The 21,291-nt window shown below is 42.4% G+C and overlaps 1 protein-coding gene across 1 annotated transcript; it reads left to right on the top strand.

Annotated features, from left to right (window-relative positions):
• The first annotated feature begins 1,670 nt into the window (after positions 1-1,670).
• On the top strand, positions 1,671-21,000 carry si:ch211-212k18.6 (uncharacterized). The gene is made up of 9 exons (XM_067982101.1): positions 1,671-1,674; positions 1,904-2,127; positions 3,040-3,170; positions 3,996-4,174; positions 7,424-7,578; positions 9,848-10,054; positions 10,572-10,666; positions 19,435-19,559; positions 20,437-21,000. Exons 1-9 carry the CDS (start codon positions 1,671-1,673, stop codon positions 20,676-20,678), a joined length of 1,362 nt encoding a protein of 453 aa, XP_067838202.1. The 3' UTR covers positions 20,679-21,000.
• Positions 21,001-21,291: the final 291 nt, after the last annotated feature.

The following is a 21,291-nucleotide window of genomic DNA, read 5'->3' as shown; positions in this document are numbered from 1 at the left end:
GTATCCCAGCAGAGGTCACTGTTTGCAAGAGAGAATAGGTAAGGGGAGAAAAGCAAAGTGTCAGATGGGCACATTTTCATTAAATACTGTTCACAGCATATCCAGTTGAGTAATGGATATCTCAATATTTCAGGGACATGCCTTGACCTGCGTTTCTGCCTGGCAGTCTGCAATGGGGAGAACTTCCTGCGGGTGTGGAACTTAGCTTCTAAGATAAATGATCAGTCACTGAGTGTCAGTGAGAATAATGTGAAGAAAACTGAGGGGATTGAGGAAATCACTCCTATGAAGAACTATCCCAGGTAAGGTTAGGGCACCTGCCATTGGAATAATTGATGAAATGCTATTTTTTTATTTTACCAAATAACATTTTGTTTGTGGAATTGTTCTACTCTTCATCGAAAATGTGAAAAGAAAAAACAACGAATGTTGGAAATCTGAACTAAAGCAGAATTGTTGGAATGTGCTGAAGGTCAGTGAGCATCGGAGAAGCTAACGTTTACATTTCCATGAATGTTTTAGGCCTCTTCTGCTTTTAGCCTGGGAAGGGCCTCATGGTTGCCTTAGTGGAGTGGCCGAGCACCACTCTGCCCTTGGGCAGCGGATTAGGAGGTCGCCTCTGATGCACCCTTAAAGGTGCAAAGTGCCTGCCCCTACCACAGTAATACTCTCCGTCACTCCTTCTCATCCTTTAAGATGCTCCTTAAAACTTGCCTACCAAGCTTTTGGTCACCTGTCCTTATGTCTTCTTCTTTGGCTCCATGTTAATTTTGTTTGATTACACTCCTGTGAAGTGACTTGGCATGTTTTACGACGTTAAATGCAAGTTGTTGTCACCTGTGAGTCCATATGAAGGGCCATGTCAAAATATTAACCCGTCTCTCTTTCTGATGCCTGTCAACCAACCATACATTTGCAGCTTTTTCTCTTTTTACCTTGTGAACAGTGTAACCCTGCTATGTGCAATAGGTTGAGAGAGACAAAATATTGCTTCTAATCAGAATTGTCTAATAAGCATGAATTTGCTAATACTTACCAAAGCTGTACTCATAAACTAAACTGACAAAATATGTTTTACTGTAGTTGGACACAAATTTACAGAAATCGCCCAAATCTTTGTGAATAGGACCTTGCATATATTACGGGAAGAAGGGAGCCTACCTTCAATTTTTATCTTCATGCACTAACATTAAATAACACTCCAATTTTTTTAAAGATGGAAGTAAAACAGGTTCTGTAACTAAAAACTGTTTACTGATTTGATTTTTTATTTGTTTCAAGATGCTGCTTTTTCTGTTTCAGTTATGTAGTGCGCAGGAGGTTAAATGCAGGAATCATATCAGTCTGGAATATAAGAAAATCCAAGTATAAAGGACGAGCAGTCCAGGTGGATCGGGGGCTGGTTGAAGGTGCAGACATTGTACTGGTGAGGGATATGAAGCTCTACATCCTTTCAGATAAGGGCACGGCCACTTTCACTGAAACGCCTAGGCCCATTTTTCAGGTATTTAACCTCTTTTTATATTCTCTTTGACTCATCTTATATTTTCCTTGACTACTACAGCAAAATTATATACACTTATCAGTCTGGACCTCATTTAGAATATTACACTTCATATAACTCAGTGGGGTAGATCTTGACTTTGTTTGATAGTGTAAAATGGATGATAATGAGTCAGCAGCCAGTTTTACATCTCTCCCCATTTTTATTTCAACTGCCCTCAATGGAAATAGAAATCGGGAGTGATGTAAAACGACCGGCTGAACCGATATCATCCGTTTGACACTAACACACAAAGTCAAGATCTACCTCAAATTTTGTGCTCTGCACTTGTAACAGGATTGAGATTTGCCCCACCCTAAACTTACATTATGGCAAGTGAGTAAATTGCTCTTAATGTAGAAATTCTAATCACAAAATTCAAGCGGGTCCATTTTGATTTTTGGGTGACCGACTGGCGGAGTGCGCTGGTTGGCCACCTATTCCGGCGCCGAAGTAGCCCCCATGATTTTGAGGCTCCGGCCTCATTTACGTTCACCAGGCGACCTGCACAGAACCAAACAGGTGTCCCGACACAGCTCGCCAGATTCAGCAAAGGAAAACGGGCTGAAGCTGCCGCCAAGAAGGTAAGTCGCTTGGTGGAGGGTCGCAATCGCAGAGGGTAGGGGTTCCGGGGCGACAGCAGCCCAGGTTATTTTTGTGGGCCCTGAAGGTGCTCTTCTGATGCCCATAAAAATAGTTCAAGACATATCTTTGCTGGGCCTCTTCTATTCCATAGCCCACAGAACTGGTTGAATGCTTCGACCAGCTCCTACCTAAAATGACATTCAGGGTCTTATTTATGTCCTAGGACCCCAATTTCCATATTAAAAGGGGCCTATCGCCTGAAACAGGCAGGCGCTTTGGACAGCCAGAGGTAGGCCCCTTTTAAAATGGCGCAGGCTAAGGGTAAGACTACCGACCCTGTTTGGAGCCCCGTTAATGCCAAGCGAAGGGAGTGAAAATCGACCCCAAGCATTTCTTAGTCATTCCAAAAAATGTTCCTGTCTACTTTATTCTTGTCCTGCATTTTAAATCACTCATCCTTCTTAGAGAAAGTGCTTTTGTGCAATGGGGTATGGGATCAATGCTGCTTTCATACTAGTATAAAACCACAAATCTGGATGGATATTAGACTCAACTGACATGATTGAGCATAATGTGCCAAAGCTTTGCTAGCTAAAAATAACATATGTTTGTACCTCCTTGAATTTAGTTTCATTCTGTTTGCCAAAATCAAGTGATTATCATTTGTAAAAATAGAAAATGCCACAAATACACAACAGGTTAGCCATCATCTTTGAAGAGAAAAGACAGGCTGATGCTTTGAGTAGGGCCCTTATTCATATCTATAATCAGAAATGATAATCTTTGAAATATTACAGCTGCCTATTTCTTGCATAGCTGAATGTGCCTTAACTCTACCTCAGAACAAATAACTTCTATCCACACACAGATGTGAAAATGTCATTTTATTATTTATTTCGTGTTTACTTCAGACACTCTTGATGTATGATCTTCTTAAGAAGAGGTATACAAAGAAGTTGACTGGCCTGTATATTATCCCTTGTCCTAAACATGAATACAAAATCTTGGCAGAAGATCTGCTCCTAGGGTTGTCTGAATACAGGTGAGGATACACTTACAGGTGACAAACACTTTGGAATGTAATGCTTGTCAAGAATGAAAGCTGCCAATGTATTCTTTTCCCCCAGTGTTGGATAAGGCATAATCTGAAGACAGGTTTCCCTCCTCATAGAAATGCAGCTTGTTTTGTTTTGTGTGGGACTGTAAATTATTAGTCCTTTTGTACAGCAAAAGTAGTACAATAGGTCAATGGTAGGTTCTGTTTGATGCCCTCCTTTGGAACACTGTTATGACGGGATAGATTGTTCTCACCTCCACCATTTTACAAGGTTGCACGTTTTTCTATTTGCTTGAGCTAGACAGGGCATTTCTCATTCCTTTTTGATGCTAGGCCTTGATATGAGTTCACTTGGGCTGTGTAAGGAATACTTAAAATAAGTTGTGCACACTTTAAGTTTATGCTTATGCTATTTTACAAGCAAAATAAATTGTTTTTTTAGCTCATGAGATGGGGATTTATTGCTGGTCAGAGTAACTTTACACTGAGTAGCTGGAACTACATTGGCTCCAGCATGTGCTGATTTAGGAGAGGTTAATGTCAAAATTACTAACATCTCTCATCCTAATGTGGAGTGCTCCTGTGCAATGAAACTGGTCCGTATTTTAATAATGGATTATAAGGTTCGATTCATATCCAAGAATGGTGATTGGGTAGAGTTCAGGACAGGGTAAGCTATAGAAGGTCTGTGGACTGGTCTCTTGTTCCACACTTACTTATTATTATGTTCTTGTGCAAACAGAAATTCATGCAAAACATTTCTTTTTTGAAGAAAATGAAACATTAATGCTTATTTTTGTTTGTGGAAAGAGATCACCTTGTTGTCTGGAACCTGGAGACTGGATTTATAAAGGATCGGATCCGGCCCATGTACAAAGACAAACTTTCCTTGTTAAACATCTTCCCTTCCCACACAAAGTCAAAGGACAATCTCTACAAAGAACTTCTGGCTAAGAGAAGAAAAGGAAGAGATACAAAAGGATCAGGAGGTAAAGATATTCCATGCTGTGTTGTGAGTGTGGATAGTTCATGCAGGGACAGGAATATCCCAAGTTGATTATTTAGAAAGTACACAAGCCCTTTCACCTATGAGACACCTCAGGTCTTGCTACAAAGTAAAATAGTGTTGCATTCTGGAACTTGCACATTGTAATAGTAAGGTGACTTTTGGAAGCAGGTGGAAATCTAATTTTGATACAATGCTCTAGTAATACTGAATGTTGTTTGCAAGGATTCAACTTGGTTTCATTCAGAGAAAAGAATATTGAGAGAGTACATGATTAAAATAAGCTGTTCAATCTGGACCATAAACAGAGAACAGAGACACAGGTGTAAAATTAAGAAGTCTTAAATGACATTAAAAATTAGAAGATTATTTTTCTACATCAATACATATTTGGAATGGAGTCCCAGGAAAAGCAGTCAATATGATGTTGATTCATTCTTTCAGAAAGGAACTGGATGAATATTTATTTAGGGATGAGATTGAAGATCATAGACATGGCATGATACTTTATGAAATATAATTTTTTTCTGTGCTTCTAGAATCATGGCAGTGTCTGTAGAAACTTGAAGGATTAAATATCTACAAAATCTCTGGGCAAAATCGGGGTATATGTCAGAATCCACAAGAAATTAAAGGAGGAAATTAGTAATGCTTTGGGTTTTTTTTCAGAGCTCTATAAATACTGGAATACCCAAGGATTGAGGATGGTAAATGTAATTTCAATTTTCAAAAAAGGAGAAGGTACAAAACTGATAATTGCAGACCAGTTACCCTAACATTCAAAGTGGGGAAATCTGCTTGAAGAGACTCTATGGCATGCTATATGTGAACATTTAAAGAGTGCAGGCATCATAAGGAGCAGTTAGCCTGGTTTTAGAAGGAATTGATCATGCCTTACAAACTGACTGGAATTCTTAGTGGAAGTAACTAACTACTGGATGAAAGTAATCCAGTAGCTGTAGTTTACTTGGGTTTTCAAAAGGTGTTTGACAATGTTCTTCATCTGAGGCTAGTAGAGTTCAAGGAATAGTTGACAAATTGTCTTGATGAATTGAGAACCAGCTGGGCAACAAAGAGAATGGTAAGAAATAGAACATCCTCTACATGGGGAAAAAAGTATCCAGTGGTGTTCCACAAGGATCACCACAGAATCTTGGTTAGACCACACCTGAAGTACTGTGAACAGTTCTGGTCTCCATATTATAAAAAGGATATAGAGGCACTGGAGAAGGTCTGAAAAAGATTTACTAGAATGATACCAGAACTGAGAGGTTATATCAGGAAAGATTGAGCAGTATGGGGCTCTTTTCTCTAGAAAAGCGAAATCTGAGGGGTGATCTGCTAAAGGTCTTTAAGATTATGAAAGGGTTTGATAGGGTAGATGTAGAGAAGATGTTTCCATTTGCGGGGGAGACCAGAATTAGGGGCCATAAATATGAGGTAGTCACTAATAAATCCAATAGGGAATTCAGGAGAAACTTCTTTACCCAGAGAATGTGGAACTCACTACCACAAGGAGTAGCTGAGGTGACTAGCATAGATGCATTTAAGGGGAAGCTCGATAAACACATGAGGGAGAAAGGAATAGAAAGATATGCCGATAGGGTTAGATGAAGTAGGGAGGGAGTAGGCTCGTGTGGAGCATAAACACTGTCATGGACCTGTTGGGCCGAATGGCCTGTTTCTGTGCTGTACATTCGATGTAATTCTATGTAATCTGTTCTATGATCCCCAACCTTTGGACTGTTTGTGAATGATATGGAAGGGCTATCTGTAGCAATAGTATAAAAGTTTCTAATCTCTGTAATGAGAAGAAAGGAGATTATCTATCGTCAAAGAGTCTTGGATGAATTATGTAGGTGGGCAGATACGGCAAATGGATTTTAATGTGGATAAATATAGAGTAATGCATGTAAGAATCCAATAATAGTAAACATACTAGAACATGAAAAGGTTCTATTTTAAGTTAGGTACCTGGGAAAGACCATCCTCATGGGGATCCAAAAAATATCTCTCCTTAAAGAAGCAATGCAACTAGAATTTCAGGAAGTTAAAGAAAACAAACTACATAAAGTAACTAAAGTAAGAAAATCAAATGAAAATGGTAACGTGGGAGTAAAACAGGAACATCATGTGATTCCGACCAGTCACTGAAAGCATCTCGTGAGCCGATAGATACCATGGGGGTAAAATTGGTCTTTGCCACTAGTGTGAAATGGGCTCATAGTGAATTGGCAGCCCATTTTACACCGCGTCCAATTTTATTTTCTTTAATGTAGAATCCTTGTGTGCAAAGAGGTGCGGGAGTGCTCCCCTGGGCCCCTCAAGGGGTTTTTGGGCCTCCCCAGCCTCTGCCTTACCTCTTCTTCCCAGCACCAGGATCTTAACCCAAACCTCCTCCCTAAAACTATCTTCACACCGGCGACTGTTCCCTTGCATCCCTAGAGTCGTGGTCGAAACCTGATTTCTGCTCGCCCCTCCTGCCGGCCCTGACATCACTCCTGCCCATTTTGGGGTCGGGGGGTGGGGGGGAGGGAGTGGGGAGACAGTGCTCGAATATTTAAATGACACCCAGGAGTTAAAATGGCCCCGGCCTCATGGTGAGCTCTCCGTGGGAGTGGGCCTCACATTGAACTCCCTCTATGGACTTTCCCTCCCGCCAACCCTGAACGCACTAGAGCTAAAATGGACTCCACTGTTTCTGAGCTGTGGGAACCAGGAAGGTCCTAGTTTCAATCCCCAGCTCGCAGTGAATTAGCCAAACTCAAATGGCTGTAGCAAGCCTGCTTTGGAGAAGGATAAATTGGACAGTTCCTCCTCCTGACTGCTATAAAGTGGCAGTGCGCATCTATGGGCATTTGTTGAGGACAGGATTGGGTTTGGCTTTAACGTCCTTTACAATAAGGTAGCCTTCTAACACTCACCATCAAAATGCAAAATTGAATAATGGCCAATTGGGTGAGGTCCCATCGGAAACCACCATCCATGGAACCATACCCCAGTAAGGAAGTCAACATCTTCGAGGAGGAGGGACGAACAACTGAAGGGGAAATAAAATGAGAATCAACATCACCTAATGCACATGGTGCTGGGTGCATCTTAGTGTCAGGTACTGGGCCTAAAAGAAGGTTTGATTGTTGGATCTGCACACTACTGGTGTGCAGAGATCAATCAGCATGGGTTTGTTTTCCTAAACATGAAGCAATGGCACAATGTACCTGTGTAATTTCAGCATTTCTCACCCCCTGGGAAAAGCGTAATGAGACAAAGACAGCACAAAAGAGGAGACTGGAAAAGGAAGTGAAGCAAGAAATAGAAATATTACAGCAGTTCTCTAATGAGAAGTTGAACGCCATTGATCAGTACCTGCTAAGTGGGGATGAGAAGGTGAGAAACCCATTGCAAAAATCCATTTAAATTTAATTTTTTTTCACCAAGTCAAACTGTTATACTGTGAAAATATTATTATTCTAAGCATTTAAAATTTGTAGCTTCCATTTGGAGACAGACGAGTAAAGTTTCCATGGGAGTTCTCCCGATCTCCCACCATGAGTTCAGCTGAAGATTAGTGAAAACCCGGGAGAAATGGCCTCAATGGATGTTTACCCTTTTTCTCCACCAAAGTTACCTCGTAGTTTTCACCCTCTCTAGCGTTAGCAGCTTATTTTGAGTGCAGTAGGAACCTCTAGAGAGTGTGGCAGAGGTGCTAAAAAACAGGTTGGGACTTGGATACGGTGGGTCCCAGTCAGCATTGGATGGGTGTAACTCTAGCATACATGCTGGGATCACAGCCTGTGGAATTTCAGAGCCAGCATATCCCAGCAGAGTGACTGTAAATGGCTGTGCCCTGGGGGGTAGCTAAAGATCACTGAATGCTATGTAGAATATGATGGTTCCTGGGCTGCTGGGATTGTGCCAGAGAAGGCAGTCAGTCAGTGAGGGGTGAATAGTGTGATGGACAGATATTCTGAAACGTTATTTTTGGTGATGCGGACAATGCTGACAAGACCATATTTATCACTCATACCTAGTCGTCCTGAATTTTGCAACCGAGTGGCTTCCTAAGCCACTTCAGAGGGCATTAAGAGTCGACCACACTGGAGTCACATGTAAGGCAGACTGAGGACATTTTATGACAATCCAGCAGCTTTATGGTCATTTATTCCGATGCCAACCCACAAATTACCAGATTTATTGAATTCAATTTCACAACTTGGTGGAATTTGAACACATGACCTCTAGTCCAGTACCATAACCACTGCACTACCGTATCTTATTATCTCTTACTCATACTGCCTTCGAGCATAGCTGGGAGCATGGGATGGTGAATTTAACTGTAAATAAAAAGGGCAGAGTTCACATTCAAGCACATTGTTCATGTACAGTGGGAAGAACAGGTTTGATGGGCTGAATGGCCTTTTCTCAATCCATATTTTCTTATGTTTATGTCGACATTCTTTTCAAATAGCATTCCAGAAGGAATGGAAAATTAGCTGGTGCCTACACAAGTGTTCCCATGAAGTGTTGTTCCATAGGTAATCTGGTGCCATAAAACATTGTTATACCAGCATACACCATGAATCCCTGAGTGGTGAATTGTCTATCCTAACTGGACAGTCATAAGATTTGAAATGTGGGAGATAGTAAAAGGAGCTGAGATGCTCCTTTACAAAGAATGAAGAAACTTCAGAGGACTAGTCACCCTTGGGTATTCTTAGGCACATCCTTGCAGTCATCTCAAGACCATAAGAAATAGGAGCAGGAGTAGAGCATACGGCCCCTCAAGCATGCTCTGCATGATCAATAAGATCATGGCTGACCTTCGACCTCAACCCCACTTTCCTGCCCAAACCCCATATTCTTTGATTCCCTTAGAGTCCAAAAATCTGTCGATCTCAGCCTCCAAGGCCTCTGGGTAGAGAATTCCAAAGATTCAAAACCCTCTGACTGAAGAAATTCCTCCTCAGTCCTAAATGGCCGACCCTTTATCCTAAAACTATGCCCCCTAGTTCTAGATTCTCCACTGGTGCTATTTAAAGCCACCTTGCAGGATTTACAGGTTTGCTCTGTCAGATGTTAAAATGCAAGGCACTAGGGAGGTGATGGGGAGCAGATTGAAGAAAATAGCCGTACAGACCAGAAATCCAGATATATCCCTGGCCTCTGCTGAGATTTTATTTTTGTTTGTTTATGGGATATGAAAAGGCCATTTATTGCCCTTCCCATATGTCCTGAGGAGGTGGCAGTGAGCTTCTCCTGATCCACTGCAATGCTTGTGGCGACCGTGCTCCTATGGTGGTGTTAGATGATCTCAGCTGAGTTGGTAGCCATCACAGCAATCCATGGGCAATGGAGAAGAAAGAAATTAGCAAGGGTTTGTGCTCCTGATCACTGGAAATGCATGTGTGTAGGCGAAGACAGAATTAGGCTCAGTTCCGATGCCCTCCCACAGACAAATATTCTACCATCACCTCCTGCTTAGGCTCAGATTGGCCAATAGAATGAGATATCAGAGGAGTGCTGGCAGCTGAAGGACTGTACACCAGCATGAATCACTGCCTTCAGGAGAAATGAGGTAAGGAACAGGCGGGGGCGGTGGGGGGGAGCATTTTACAGCAGTATTAATGCCAGACTTTAACTGCAGTCTTTGTTTCAGATAATCGTCTGCTCCTACTTTGCACATCATCTTGCCGTCTTCAGCTTGGAGACGGAATCTCACACTCACACCCTCGAAGACAGGAAATCCATGCTGTTCTTGCACATTGCTGCGTTGACGCACAGTGGCAGCTATCTCGTGCTGTCAAATTATAATGACACTGAGAAAGTTAGTTATGTCACTTTGTGGGACTTGTGGACTGGGAAGGTAAAGTCACTAATTTCTTTATAGTTGTAGCATGTATTGTAAAGGATATGGTCAGCATCTTAGAGAATCTTTACACGTTTTAGAAACAATGGGCTTCGTTATCAATTTACTCTGATCGTGATAAATATACTGAACAGTGGATACCATGTGTATTAATTCACATATAGGCTAGCAACAGAAGCATGGCAATGGCTTAAAATTCCCACAGGATTATTTGAAGATTAGGTAGTTCTCCAAATGTCCTACGTGACAGCTCCCAATCAATGAACACTATCAAAAACAGATTAACTGGTAATTTAGCTTGCAGTGTGCAAAATGGCTTCCATGTAACAATATTCATCGCACTTCAAATTAATTTGTTGTATATGAAGTGCTTTGAATGTTTCTTGAATGTATCCAGATGTAATAAGGTGCAATATAAGTGCAAGTATGTACATTCACACAGATGGATAATTATGCAACTATTCATACATGTTTGGGAATTAAAACTTTTTTTAAAATTGTGTTTTGTGTTCAGGTAAGGAAGCGGTTAAAAAATGAACCAAACGTCTGTTGCATTGCGATCACGAGCACCGCTGACCGAATTGTGTTTGGTGTTGTGGAAGCAAACAGGTAATGGATCCATGGTGCCAGTTCCACTTTGACAGCTCTAGTGTTTCACTGATTGAGAGCGGCTCAAGAGCAGTTGATCGTAACAAGCAGACCATAAATGTGCAGCACACAGCCAGTGCATCTCCACAAGCAGACAAGGAAGAGATAGTGGAGAGAAGAGCCCTTTTACAAAATAAAAAGGGCTCTTCAGACTTAAACTGTAAACACCACATCTACAAGTGGATTGTGATTAAGGCAAGAAATTAGAGCGCATTGAGGAACTTAACTTCACATTGAACCAGTATCATAACATTATATAGGTCTCCTAAATTCATTAAACATGTAACACATTGATGAGTTTAGAGGTTTTACAAAACAGTCTTCCTTTTGAACTACCTTTTGAAGGATCCTCCAGGGTAAGGCAAGATGGCAGCCCACTCACAAAATCAGCCACTTTATGATCATTTTAGAAAGGATTAAAAAAAGATTCGGTGTAATTTTTTTTGTCTGGACATACCTGGCTGGCCTTCCAATTGATTCTTCTCTCGTTTTAGTATTTGAAGCTCAACAGTAGAAACAGGAAAGCTCGTTCCTGAACCTCACAGCCCTTAGTGCTCACTGGAAACCTCAAACAATGGAATTTGATATTTCCTTGCCTGAGCCCCAGATGGAAAGATGATAAGCTTTGAAAAATAAATTCTTATGAATTTTAAATCTAATTACAGGAATTCTTAATGAATATTCAAAAATAATGCTATTGTTTTATATTTTCTATTCCTTTAATTTCTATTTGTCAAGAACAATACAGAATATAGTTAAACACACTGTGCTGATACATATGTGGATAGTCTCTGGTCTGACTAATGTAAGGAATCTTACAACACCAGGTTATACTAAGATTGACTAAGATTGGGTTATTCTTGTAGAATTCATAGAAACTACAGGACAGATGGAAGTGATTTAGACTATTGTGCCTGTGCTAGTTCTTCAATTTAAACTATCTACTCTAATCCCATTTCCCTCCAAAGCAGTAATCGTCAGCAACACCATAGTATCAGGATTCAGATATTACAAAAACCTGATTCAAGTTCTTGTAGATAGTATTTAACTGTTTAACATAGTGCAAGGTAATAAATTTACATAAAATATCTGACCTCACTGTTAGTCATACGCTAAGAGGTCTTATTAGTGACCAGTTTGAGCATTTGATTGTCCTATCCTCTCTCTTATGATGTCTACACGACTGCAAAACAGTGCAACTTACATCTTTTTAAAAAGAACTTACCTTGATTCTCTGATAATCCTGTGGGTCACTTCTAACCAACTATCCATGTATAAAGGGTGCTAAAGTGTTAAGACTTCCAGAACTTTCAACCTTTGAAAAAGAAACATTAACAATTCTTCAGATTGGTATTGGTATTGGCAATGGCCTGATAGAAGGCTGGCAAATTACTTATTGCTTTGACACCAATGATGAACCAGCACCACAAAGGAATCCCCTCTTATATGTAAAATGGATGAATGCAGGACACACAGTAAATCAAACTGGAACATCTATTTTACAATTTGAAAAAAGAACTATGGTCCGGATATTACACTGTGCAAAAATTGCATTTGTGTGAAATTCTATTTCAGTAGAGTCATAAACCCAGATATGTTAACACCTTTGCTAAAAAAGCAGACAAATACATTTCGTACAAATTTGTTAAGTGTATGGAGGCTATCACAGACTGTAATGTTCAGGTTTAATTGCCTGGGATTTGCTAATAGCTACTTTTACGATAAAGTGCAAGAGCTAGGTGAAGAAAATGTCTCCATGCTGCAATTAAATGATATTCAGTAGACCTCATCTGTTGGATTAAATTGTCCTTTGCTGCCTTCTATTGGTGATGGATTCAAATTGCAAATGTTTTTAAGAAAAGTCATTTGTTAGATGGTCATTATCCCACAGTGCCTGGGTCTGTTTATTGTCTGGGAGTTTCTCCAACTTTTATTCCCCCACAAAAATCTCATACTCCTGCTTTATAAAACCCTACAATTATTGGTTGCTTTAAAATAGCTCTCCATAGTATCTGTGACCAACCCAGGATAGCTCAGGAGATTTTAAAGTGTTTCTACTGTGCTATACTTAACTGTGCATGTCTCTTGGGCCACTGACAGTGACCACTGCATTTCCTTCTTAAAGTCTCTCTCAGCTCTGGCTTCCAGTCCTGAGCTATGCCCTAATTTTAGCTTTTTGCCCTGGCTGAACTATCTTTTTTTCTTTGTATGCTGCTGTTTTCAGGTTAAATAAAACTAGAACAAGCTGCCCCTCTAGCCAAGCTGTTCCAGTACAGCTACAACACTGGCATCTACCCGACAATGTGGAAAATTGCCCAGGTATGTCCTGTCCACAAAAAGCAGGACAAATCCAATCCGGCCAATTACTGCCCCATCAATCTACTCTCAATCATCAACAAAGTGATGGAAGGTGTCGTCGACAGTGCTACCAAGCGGCATTCACTCACCAATAACCTGCTCACCGATGCTCAGTTTGGGTTCCGCCAGAACCAGTCGGCTCCAGACCTCATTACAGCCTTGGTCCAAACATGGACAAAAGAGCAGAATTCCAGAGGTGAGGTGAGAGTGACTGCCCTTGACATCAAGGCAGCATTTGACCGAGTGTGGCACCAAGGAGCCCTAGTAAAATTGAAGTCAATGGGAATCAGGGGGGAAACTCTCCAGTGGCTGGACTCATACCTAGCACAAAGGAAGATGGTAGTGGTTGTTGGAGGCCAATCATCTCAGCCCCAGGACATTGCTGCAGGAGTTCCTCAGGGCAGTGTCCTAGGCCCAACCATTTTCAGCTGCTTCATCGATGACCTTCCCTCCATCATAAGGTCAGAAATGGGGATGTTCGCTGATGATTGCACAGTGTTCAGTTCCATTTGCAACCCCGCAAATAATGAAGCAGTCCGAGCCCGCATGCAGCAAGACCTGGACAACATCCAGGCTTGGGCTCATAAGTGGCAAGTAACATTTGCGCCAGATAAGTGCCAGGCAACGACCATCTCCAACAAGAGAGAATCTAACCACCTCCCCTTGACATTCAACGGCATTTCAATCGCCGAATCCCCCACCATCAACATCCTGGGGGTCGCCGTTGACTAGAAACTTAACTGGACCAGCCATATAAATACTGTGGCTACGAGAGCAGGTCAGAGGCTGGGTATTCTGCGGCGAGTGACTCACCTCCTGACTCCCCAAAGCCTATCCACCATCTACAAGGCACAAGTCAGGAGTGTGATGGAATACTCTCCACTTGCTTGGATGAGTGCAGCTCCAACAACACTCAAGAAGCTCGACACCATCCAAGATAAAGCAGCCCGCTTGATTGGCACCCCATCCACCACCCTAAACATTCACTCCCTTCACCACCGGCGCACTGTGGCTGCAGTGTGTACCATCCACAGGATGCACTGCAGCAACTCGCCAAGGCTTTTTCGACAGCACCTCCCAAACCTGCGATCTCTACCACCTGGAAGGACAAGGGCAGCAGGCACATGGGAACACCACCACCTGCACGTTCCCCTCCAAGTCACACACCATCCCGACTTGGAAATATATCGCCATTCCTTCATCGTTGCCGGGTCAAAATCCTGGAACTCCCTTCCTAACAGCACTGTGGGAGAACCGTCACCACACGGACTGCAGCGGTTCAAGAAGGCGGCTCACCACCACCTTCTCAAGGGCAATTAGGGATAGGCAATAAATGCCGGCCTCGCCAGCGACGCCCACATCCCATGAACGAATAAAAAAAAAAGAAAAATAATGTAAATAAAGCTGAATTTTAAAAGATGAACAAAGTAGAGAACAACAAAAACATCAGAAATAAAGAAAATAAATGGCAAAAAGGATTACTAGATTGAAATAAAGTTAGAAAGGAGAAATTAAAATCTTTTTACTGTTCGTTTATGGGGTCTGGGTGTAATAGTTGATTAGTGCATTGCCTTTTCACCTTTGGGCCTGTAGTTTAAATCCAGCCGAGATTGGGCTGAAAGTCTCTCCTCTGCTGGCTGTAAGGATTCTATGCAAAATGAATTGGGGCAGCCATTGACACAAATTGGTGGTGAGCCGCCTTCTTGAACCGCTGCAGTCCGTGTGGTGAAGGTTCTCCCACAGTGCTGTTAGGAAGGGAGTTCCAGGATTTTGACCCAGCGACGATGAAGGAACGGCGATATATTTCCAAGTCGGGATGGTGTGTGACTTGGAGGGGAACGTGCAGGTGGTGGTGTTCCCACGTGCCTGCTGCCCTTGTTCTTCTAGGTGGTAGAGGTCGCAGGTTTGGGAGGTGCTGTCGAAGAAGCCTTGGGGAGTTGCTGCAGTGCATCCTGTGGATGGTACGCACTGCAGCCATGGTGCGCCGGTGGTGAAGGGAGTGAATGTTTAGGGTGGTGGATGGGGTGCCAATAAAGCGGGCTGCTTTGTCCTGAATGGTGTCGAGCTTCTTGAGTGTTGTTGGAGCTGCACTCATCCAGACAAGTGGAGAGTATTCCATCACACTCCTGACTTGTGCCTTGTAGATGGTGGAAAGGCTTTGGGGAGTCAGGAGGTGAGTTACTCGCCGCAGAATACCCAGCCTCTGACCTGCTCTTGTAGCTACAGTATTTATGTGGCTGGTCCAGTTAAGTTTCTGGTCAATGGTGACCCCCAGGATGTTGATGGTTGGGGATTCGGCAATGGTAATGCCGTTGAATGTCAAGGGGAGATGATTAGACTCTCTCTTGTTGGAGATGGTCATTGCCTGGCACTTGTCTGGCACGAATGTTACTTGCCACTTATCAGCCCAAGCCTGGATGTTGTCCAGGTCTTGCTGCATGCGGGCACGGACTGCTTCATTATCTGAGGGGTTGCGAATGCAACAGAACACTGTGCAATCATCAGCAAACATCCCCATTTCTGACCTTATGATGGAGGGAAGGTCAATGATGAAGCAGCTGAAGATGGTTGGGCCTAGGACACTGCCCTGAAAAACTCCTGCAGCAAAGTCCTGGGGCTGAGATTATGACTTCATAGGCTGGATTCATGTCCACAATCCCATCTGAAATTGAAGAATGAGGGAAAATTCGGGCAGTGAAACCTACGCTGCCCTACCAGTTGACCTGCATCTCCCTCCCCCCAGCCCCGACCAACCGCTCTTTCCCTGATGTAAATGGCGGCTGGGGCAAGTCCCGAATCGCCCATGGGTTTCCTTCTCATCTACCTTTGTAATTGTTGCCATGGGAAGCTGGAGATAAGCCCCGGGAAGCGGTGACAACGGTCCTGAAGTGCCCCATAGAGGGAAATGGCATTGTCGTAGCCTCCTCTCCCTCCATTCGCCCCCAACACTTAGCTGCTGAAGGCCCCATCCTCAGCCGAGGCCTTCAGTGGGGTATAAATTCCAATCTGCAATGTGCTTCTGACCGTTTAACTGGCCAGCTGCCACAGAACTGCTGCAGCACTGCCAGAATTTTGCATACGGGCAATGGCAGGCTCCCTCTTGACAGCAGGAATCCCACTGGGAGCTCACCGTCCATGTCTGATTAACCCCGAGCCAGGAAACTGGACCGGGGTTCTGATGGTGTCTGAGTGGTGAGCTTAAGTGCTACTCTGTTAGAACCCTGCTGTTGGTAGGAGGATCTTGGCCCATGTTTCTAAGGTTTTCTTATAAAACCTTTGAAGGAATTTCAGCTCAGAGAAAATGCACCTTTTTAAAAATGAACAGCATGTTAAAAGTAAAATTGTAAATGTCTAAAACATTTTATGTATCAAAAAGCTAAAGTTTTCTCAGTGGGTGGTGATGGCGATTCTAAATCCTTGATACTTCACCCATTGCCTGGTGCCAAGTACTCGGCCCTTCCCTCAGATTTGCTTGCTCCCTATCTCCGTTAATGAATCTCTCCCATGTTTGTTCTACTTGTGCACCAACAAAAGCTTCAAGTTCAGAATTATCAGTCAAACTGCTTTTATAAGGCAACAAGATAGAATAATCTGACTTATAGGAACAGAGGAGGTTATTCAATCATTTGAACATACTCTACCATTTTATGACCTATAGCAGTAGCATTGGAACCATATTATTGATCAAGGCTAGTGATCTGTCAGAGGACATTTTGGTAAAATACATGGAAGATTGTGGACAATACTAAGTAAATCGCACTTCCTGTTCTTCACTCATGACTGGACAGTGTGGGTATTACGGATAGTCGCTCACTCTGACTTCTCCCAGCTGATTTTCCAAGCACTGAGGTGCCTGCATTGATAATGCAGGTTCCCTACAAAGCTGCGGACTTAAAAAAAAAGTATACAAGCAAGCAGCAGTCTCCATGAAGAAGGTCAGCAGGCACAATCATCTCAGGAAATCAGCTGATGGCTGGTTGTAAAAATCATGGGATCTGTCACGGGATGGCATAGCATGATGGATCACCAGCCATATGAATAGCAGCCTCGGCTGAGCAGAAGGAATTTGTACTTCTATTTGCTGCAATAAGAATTTTTCCAAATTGATTTTGCAACAAGATCTTAAACTTTAAATAGAACAAAAATTATTTGGCATTATCAACCACCAAATTATTTAATTTTATACAGCATGTTTACTGATGGAAGTGCTTTTTTTCAACACAAGTCCTTTTGAAGTGAAGGCACAATGGTGAACACTGTGATTCAAATAACTCATTGGTTTTCATTGTACCAGCATTACTCAGCTTTGCATGACCACCATCATTACATTTTCGGTTCAAATATCCTCTGTGGTCAAATAGCTTGCCAATACTGTCCAGGCTTGTGCACATGAGCAAGGGACTGGAAGGCTGCTGATGCTTGTACAACCTTTTTCCTGACATGCCTATACGTGCCCTCCGGTCTTTGAATTAAGAACATAAGAAATAGCAGCAGGAGTAGGCCATACGGCCCCTCGAGCCTGCTCCACCATTCAGTAAGAATTCTGACCTCCTTTGCTTTCCTCCTGGCCCCATTTGTTCCACCTTTGCCTGCAGATTCTTCAAATGTTTCAGGTCTGCATTCTGAAATATTCTACCTAAGCCACTTTGCCTTGCTACCTCTCTCCCCGTCTCAAAACCTGCCTCTTCAATCTTCCTTTCAGTCACCTTCCCTAATCTTTCTTGTCCCATTTCTCAGTCATAGAATTATAGCACAGAAGGAGGCCACTCAGCCAATCGAGCCCGTGCCTGCTCTCTATAAGAGCAATCCAGCTAGTCCCACTCCCCTGCCCTTTCCCCGTAGCCCTGAAAATTTTTTCCCTACAAGTACTTATCCAATTGTCTTTTGAAAGCCATGATTCAATCTGCCTCCACTACCCATTCAGGCAATGCATTCCAGATTAAAACCACTTGCTGCGTAAAAATGTTTTTCCTCATGTCGCCTTTGGTTCTTTTCCCAATCACCTTAAATCCGTGCTGTCTGGTTCTCGACCCTTCTGCCAGTGGGAAGTTTCTATCTACTCTGTCTAGACCCTTCATGATTTTTAACACCTCCATCAAATCTCCTCTCAACCTTCTCTGCTGTAAGGAGAACAACCTCAGCTTCTTCAGTCCATCCACGTAACTGAAGTCCCTCATCCCTGGAACCATTCTAGTAAATCTTTTCTGCACCCTCTCTAAGGCCTTCACATCCTTCCTAAAGTGCAGTGTCCAGAATTGGACACTATACTCCAGTTGAGGCCAAACCAGTGTTTTATAAAGGTTCATCATCATCTCCTTGCTTTTGTACTCTATGCTTCTATTTATAAAGCCCAGAATCCCATATGCTTTTTTTTAAAAAAACGCTTTCTCAAACCTGTCCTGCCACAGTCAACAACCTGTGCACACATACCTCCAGGTCTCTCTGTTCCTGCACCCCCTGGTTATTTTCCACCTTTGTGAAGTGCTTTGGAACATTTTATGTTAAAGGCAGTATGTAGGTGCAAGCTGTCATTATGGAACTGTACTCCAGGAAGAATTATCGCCTCTAGGCGAAGAGGTGAGAAAATTAGTGAAATCAAAAGCATATTTGGGTTTGTCTCTGTTATACGTTGGGGAAGTGTGTACAGACTGTAATGGACACACAATTATGTAATCCGTTTCCAGGTTCCTATTTACCCTTGGTAAGGAATAGTGACTTACTAAGGCTGATAACATGATGACTGACACCCATTGTGCTGAAGTGGTACTGTATTGAACACAGACACTTCAGGCCTATAATGCACCCAATATGCTCTGTATTCCCAGGGCAAGTAGTTTGCTACACAAGGTCCCCAAAATGATTCAAACCAGGGTCTCCCCCAAAAAAATGGGGCATGTTAACAATGGGCATTTCAGGGAAGCCTGATCGGTTATAAATCACATGGGCAGCCCCTTTCCTTGATGTTGGGCCATCCTTACTTGTTTCCCTCATTCTTTTTCTGGCCTTTACCAGCCAACACCTGCAACAGGCCTCATGTCCCCAGTGGTTTCAGTCCAAAAAAAGTCAAGATAGCAACGAGCAGTCAGCTAGTAGTGCTTCCTGACAGGGCATTCCCAACAGTGCAGGCAGCCAGCCACGAGATATTCCCATTGCATCATGCACTTTCTTCCACAGGCATCACCAACTTAATGTTAAAAAGCTGACTGTTGCATTTTGTCATGTGGTCAGCTCATTCAGGTACAGGTGTGAGTAGATGTCCTAGTACTCCAAGGTCGGGATCACAATATGGGCCCTATACTTTTTTTTCCCATGCACACCAAGTCAATAGTTGGTGATAGTTATTTTTTCTCTCCCATCTCTTTTACTAAAAGACTGAAAGTGTGGGATCCATTCAGAAAAGGCCACAAGACTATCCCAGGATATGAAAACCTTAACTTTAGAATGAACAGTACTGTGCATTTGACAGATGGTGGGTCAAAAGCTATCGTTCTGGCAGGTATGTGCAGCTTGTGTCTTTAAAAATAACATTGTGTCTGGGTTTAACTATGTTTTGGGGATAAAATTCTGGTCTTTATTCTCCAGCCACACCTGTTTCTTCAAGGGTTGCTAGGGAGCACACACTCTGATTGCCTACTGACTCCATATGGATGCACCCCAGGGATTAGCAACTCCACAATAGTAGACTACACGTGCAAACCTGCATTCCATCACCAGTGATGCAGCTCTAACACCCTGCAACACAATACTAAGATATCAAACTTGTAAAAGTTGCTAATTCTCTGCACTGGTTTAAAGTAAATCCCTAATCAACTTACTAAAGGCAAAATATGGAAACACAATGTGACGGAGCTCCACTATGGAATGGTAAAATACATATCTGCATCTATGGTTCTCCATATGGTGAGCTAACAACTTCAACTGTGCTGCTGTGATTAGGAACAAAGCAGAGAGGGCAGCTGTCATCAGGTATTTTGTCTACCTCAAAGCAGCTAAAGAACAGTACTGGCAGAGGCCTGTTACATCTGGTAAGAGTACCTCTTCAAAGGGAAAGAGGGAGAATAAAATACCAACTTGAAAAATTCCATAAGTATCCCTTATTAAATGAAAGTCAGCCAGGGTAGGGGAACAGAAACATTCACTACCTCTTTATATTTTAAAACAACTTCACATCACTTGTCCAATGAAGACTTGCCACTTCAGTCGTCTTCCCTTCACAACTGTTCAAGATATATTAATGGGGAAAATCATAACCTTGAACTGGTCTGAGAGCCAGTACACACCAGTTTGACCTTGGGAGCACGATAGCACTATAAATTCTTGTTTAATGCATTAAATATTTGAGGTTCACCATTTCCTTCTCCCTCCTACCTCAGGTGATGTGAGTCTATGGGACCTTGATAGTGGCACAGTCCTGTCAGTTTTTACTCCTGACAGCATCATTCAGAGCATAACCCTAGCATTTGAAAGCAACCTCATTCTTCTTGGCATGAGCAACAACCCTGTCCTTGTCACCTTAAAGCTGACATCGAAGAACACACTTGAACTAAGTTCCACAGGAGGGGACATGTTTGGAGAAGCATCTAGTAGCAGTGAGGAAGACGACAATTCTAATTGAGATCACTTGCTGAACGAAGCCCAAGTGGAGATCGTTTAACCACTGATAGACCTATAAAAGGTTGCATTGAGTCCTTGGTATTGAAGGGATCCTGTGAAAGTTGATGCCATTTTACAGACATTACTGAATTTTGCAGGGTCCCCCTGCTTTCAGATACTGTGCAACTTGTGTAAAGTCTATAGCCCATTAGAGAACAGTTCCACTGAAATGTATACACCCCATTTAATGGAGAGAAACTTTCAAAACTAGAATTCCATGCTACCAGGCTGAATCCTTGCTGTTCAGTACCTTTTAATTGCCAGATTAAATATTCTTTATCAGATCAACCTGCTTACATTGTTTAGAATTACATGTCACCATTCCAAATAAAAATCAATCAGATAGTTAATGCACTAGCTGATATTCCACATTCAATGTTAGTGAATGGATTAGCACATAATTATACATTTGTTTAGAAGCCAGCAGCCTAACAGTGGTTAATTCACACTATACTTTTCCACACAGCAGTACCTAAACTATTTTAAACAGATTTTTCAATGCCCTAAATTGTGTATAAGAATTATAATTTTCAATTCCCTTATTATCTTCACATTTTATAGCTCAGACAAAATAA

The sequence above is a fragment of the Heptranchias perlo genome, chromosome 4 (genome assembly GCF_035084215.1).
Source record: "Heptranchias perlo isolate sHepPer1 chromosome 4, sHepPer1.hap1, whole genome shotgun sequence".
In the NCBI taxonomy this organism is placed as follows: domain Eukaryota; kingdom Metazoa; phylum Chordata; class Chondrichthyes; order Hexanchiformes; family Hexanchidae; genus Heptranchias; species Heptranchias perlo.
Note: the sequence above shows the minus strand (reverse complement) of the source record. Positions and strands in the feature narration are given on the sequence as shown.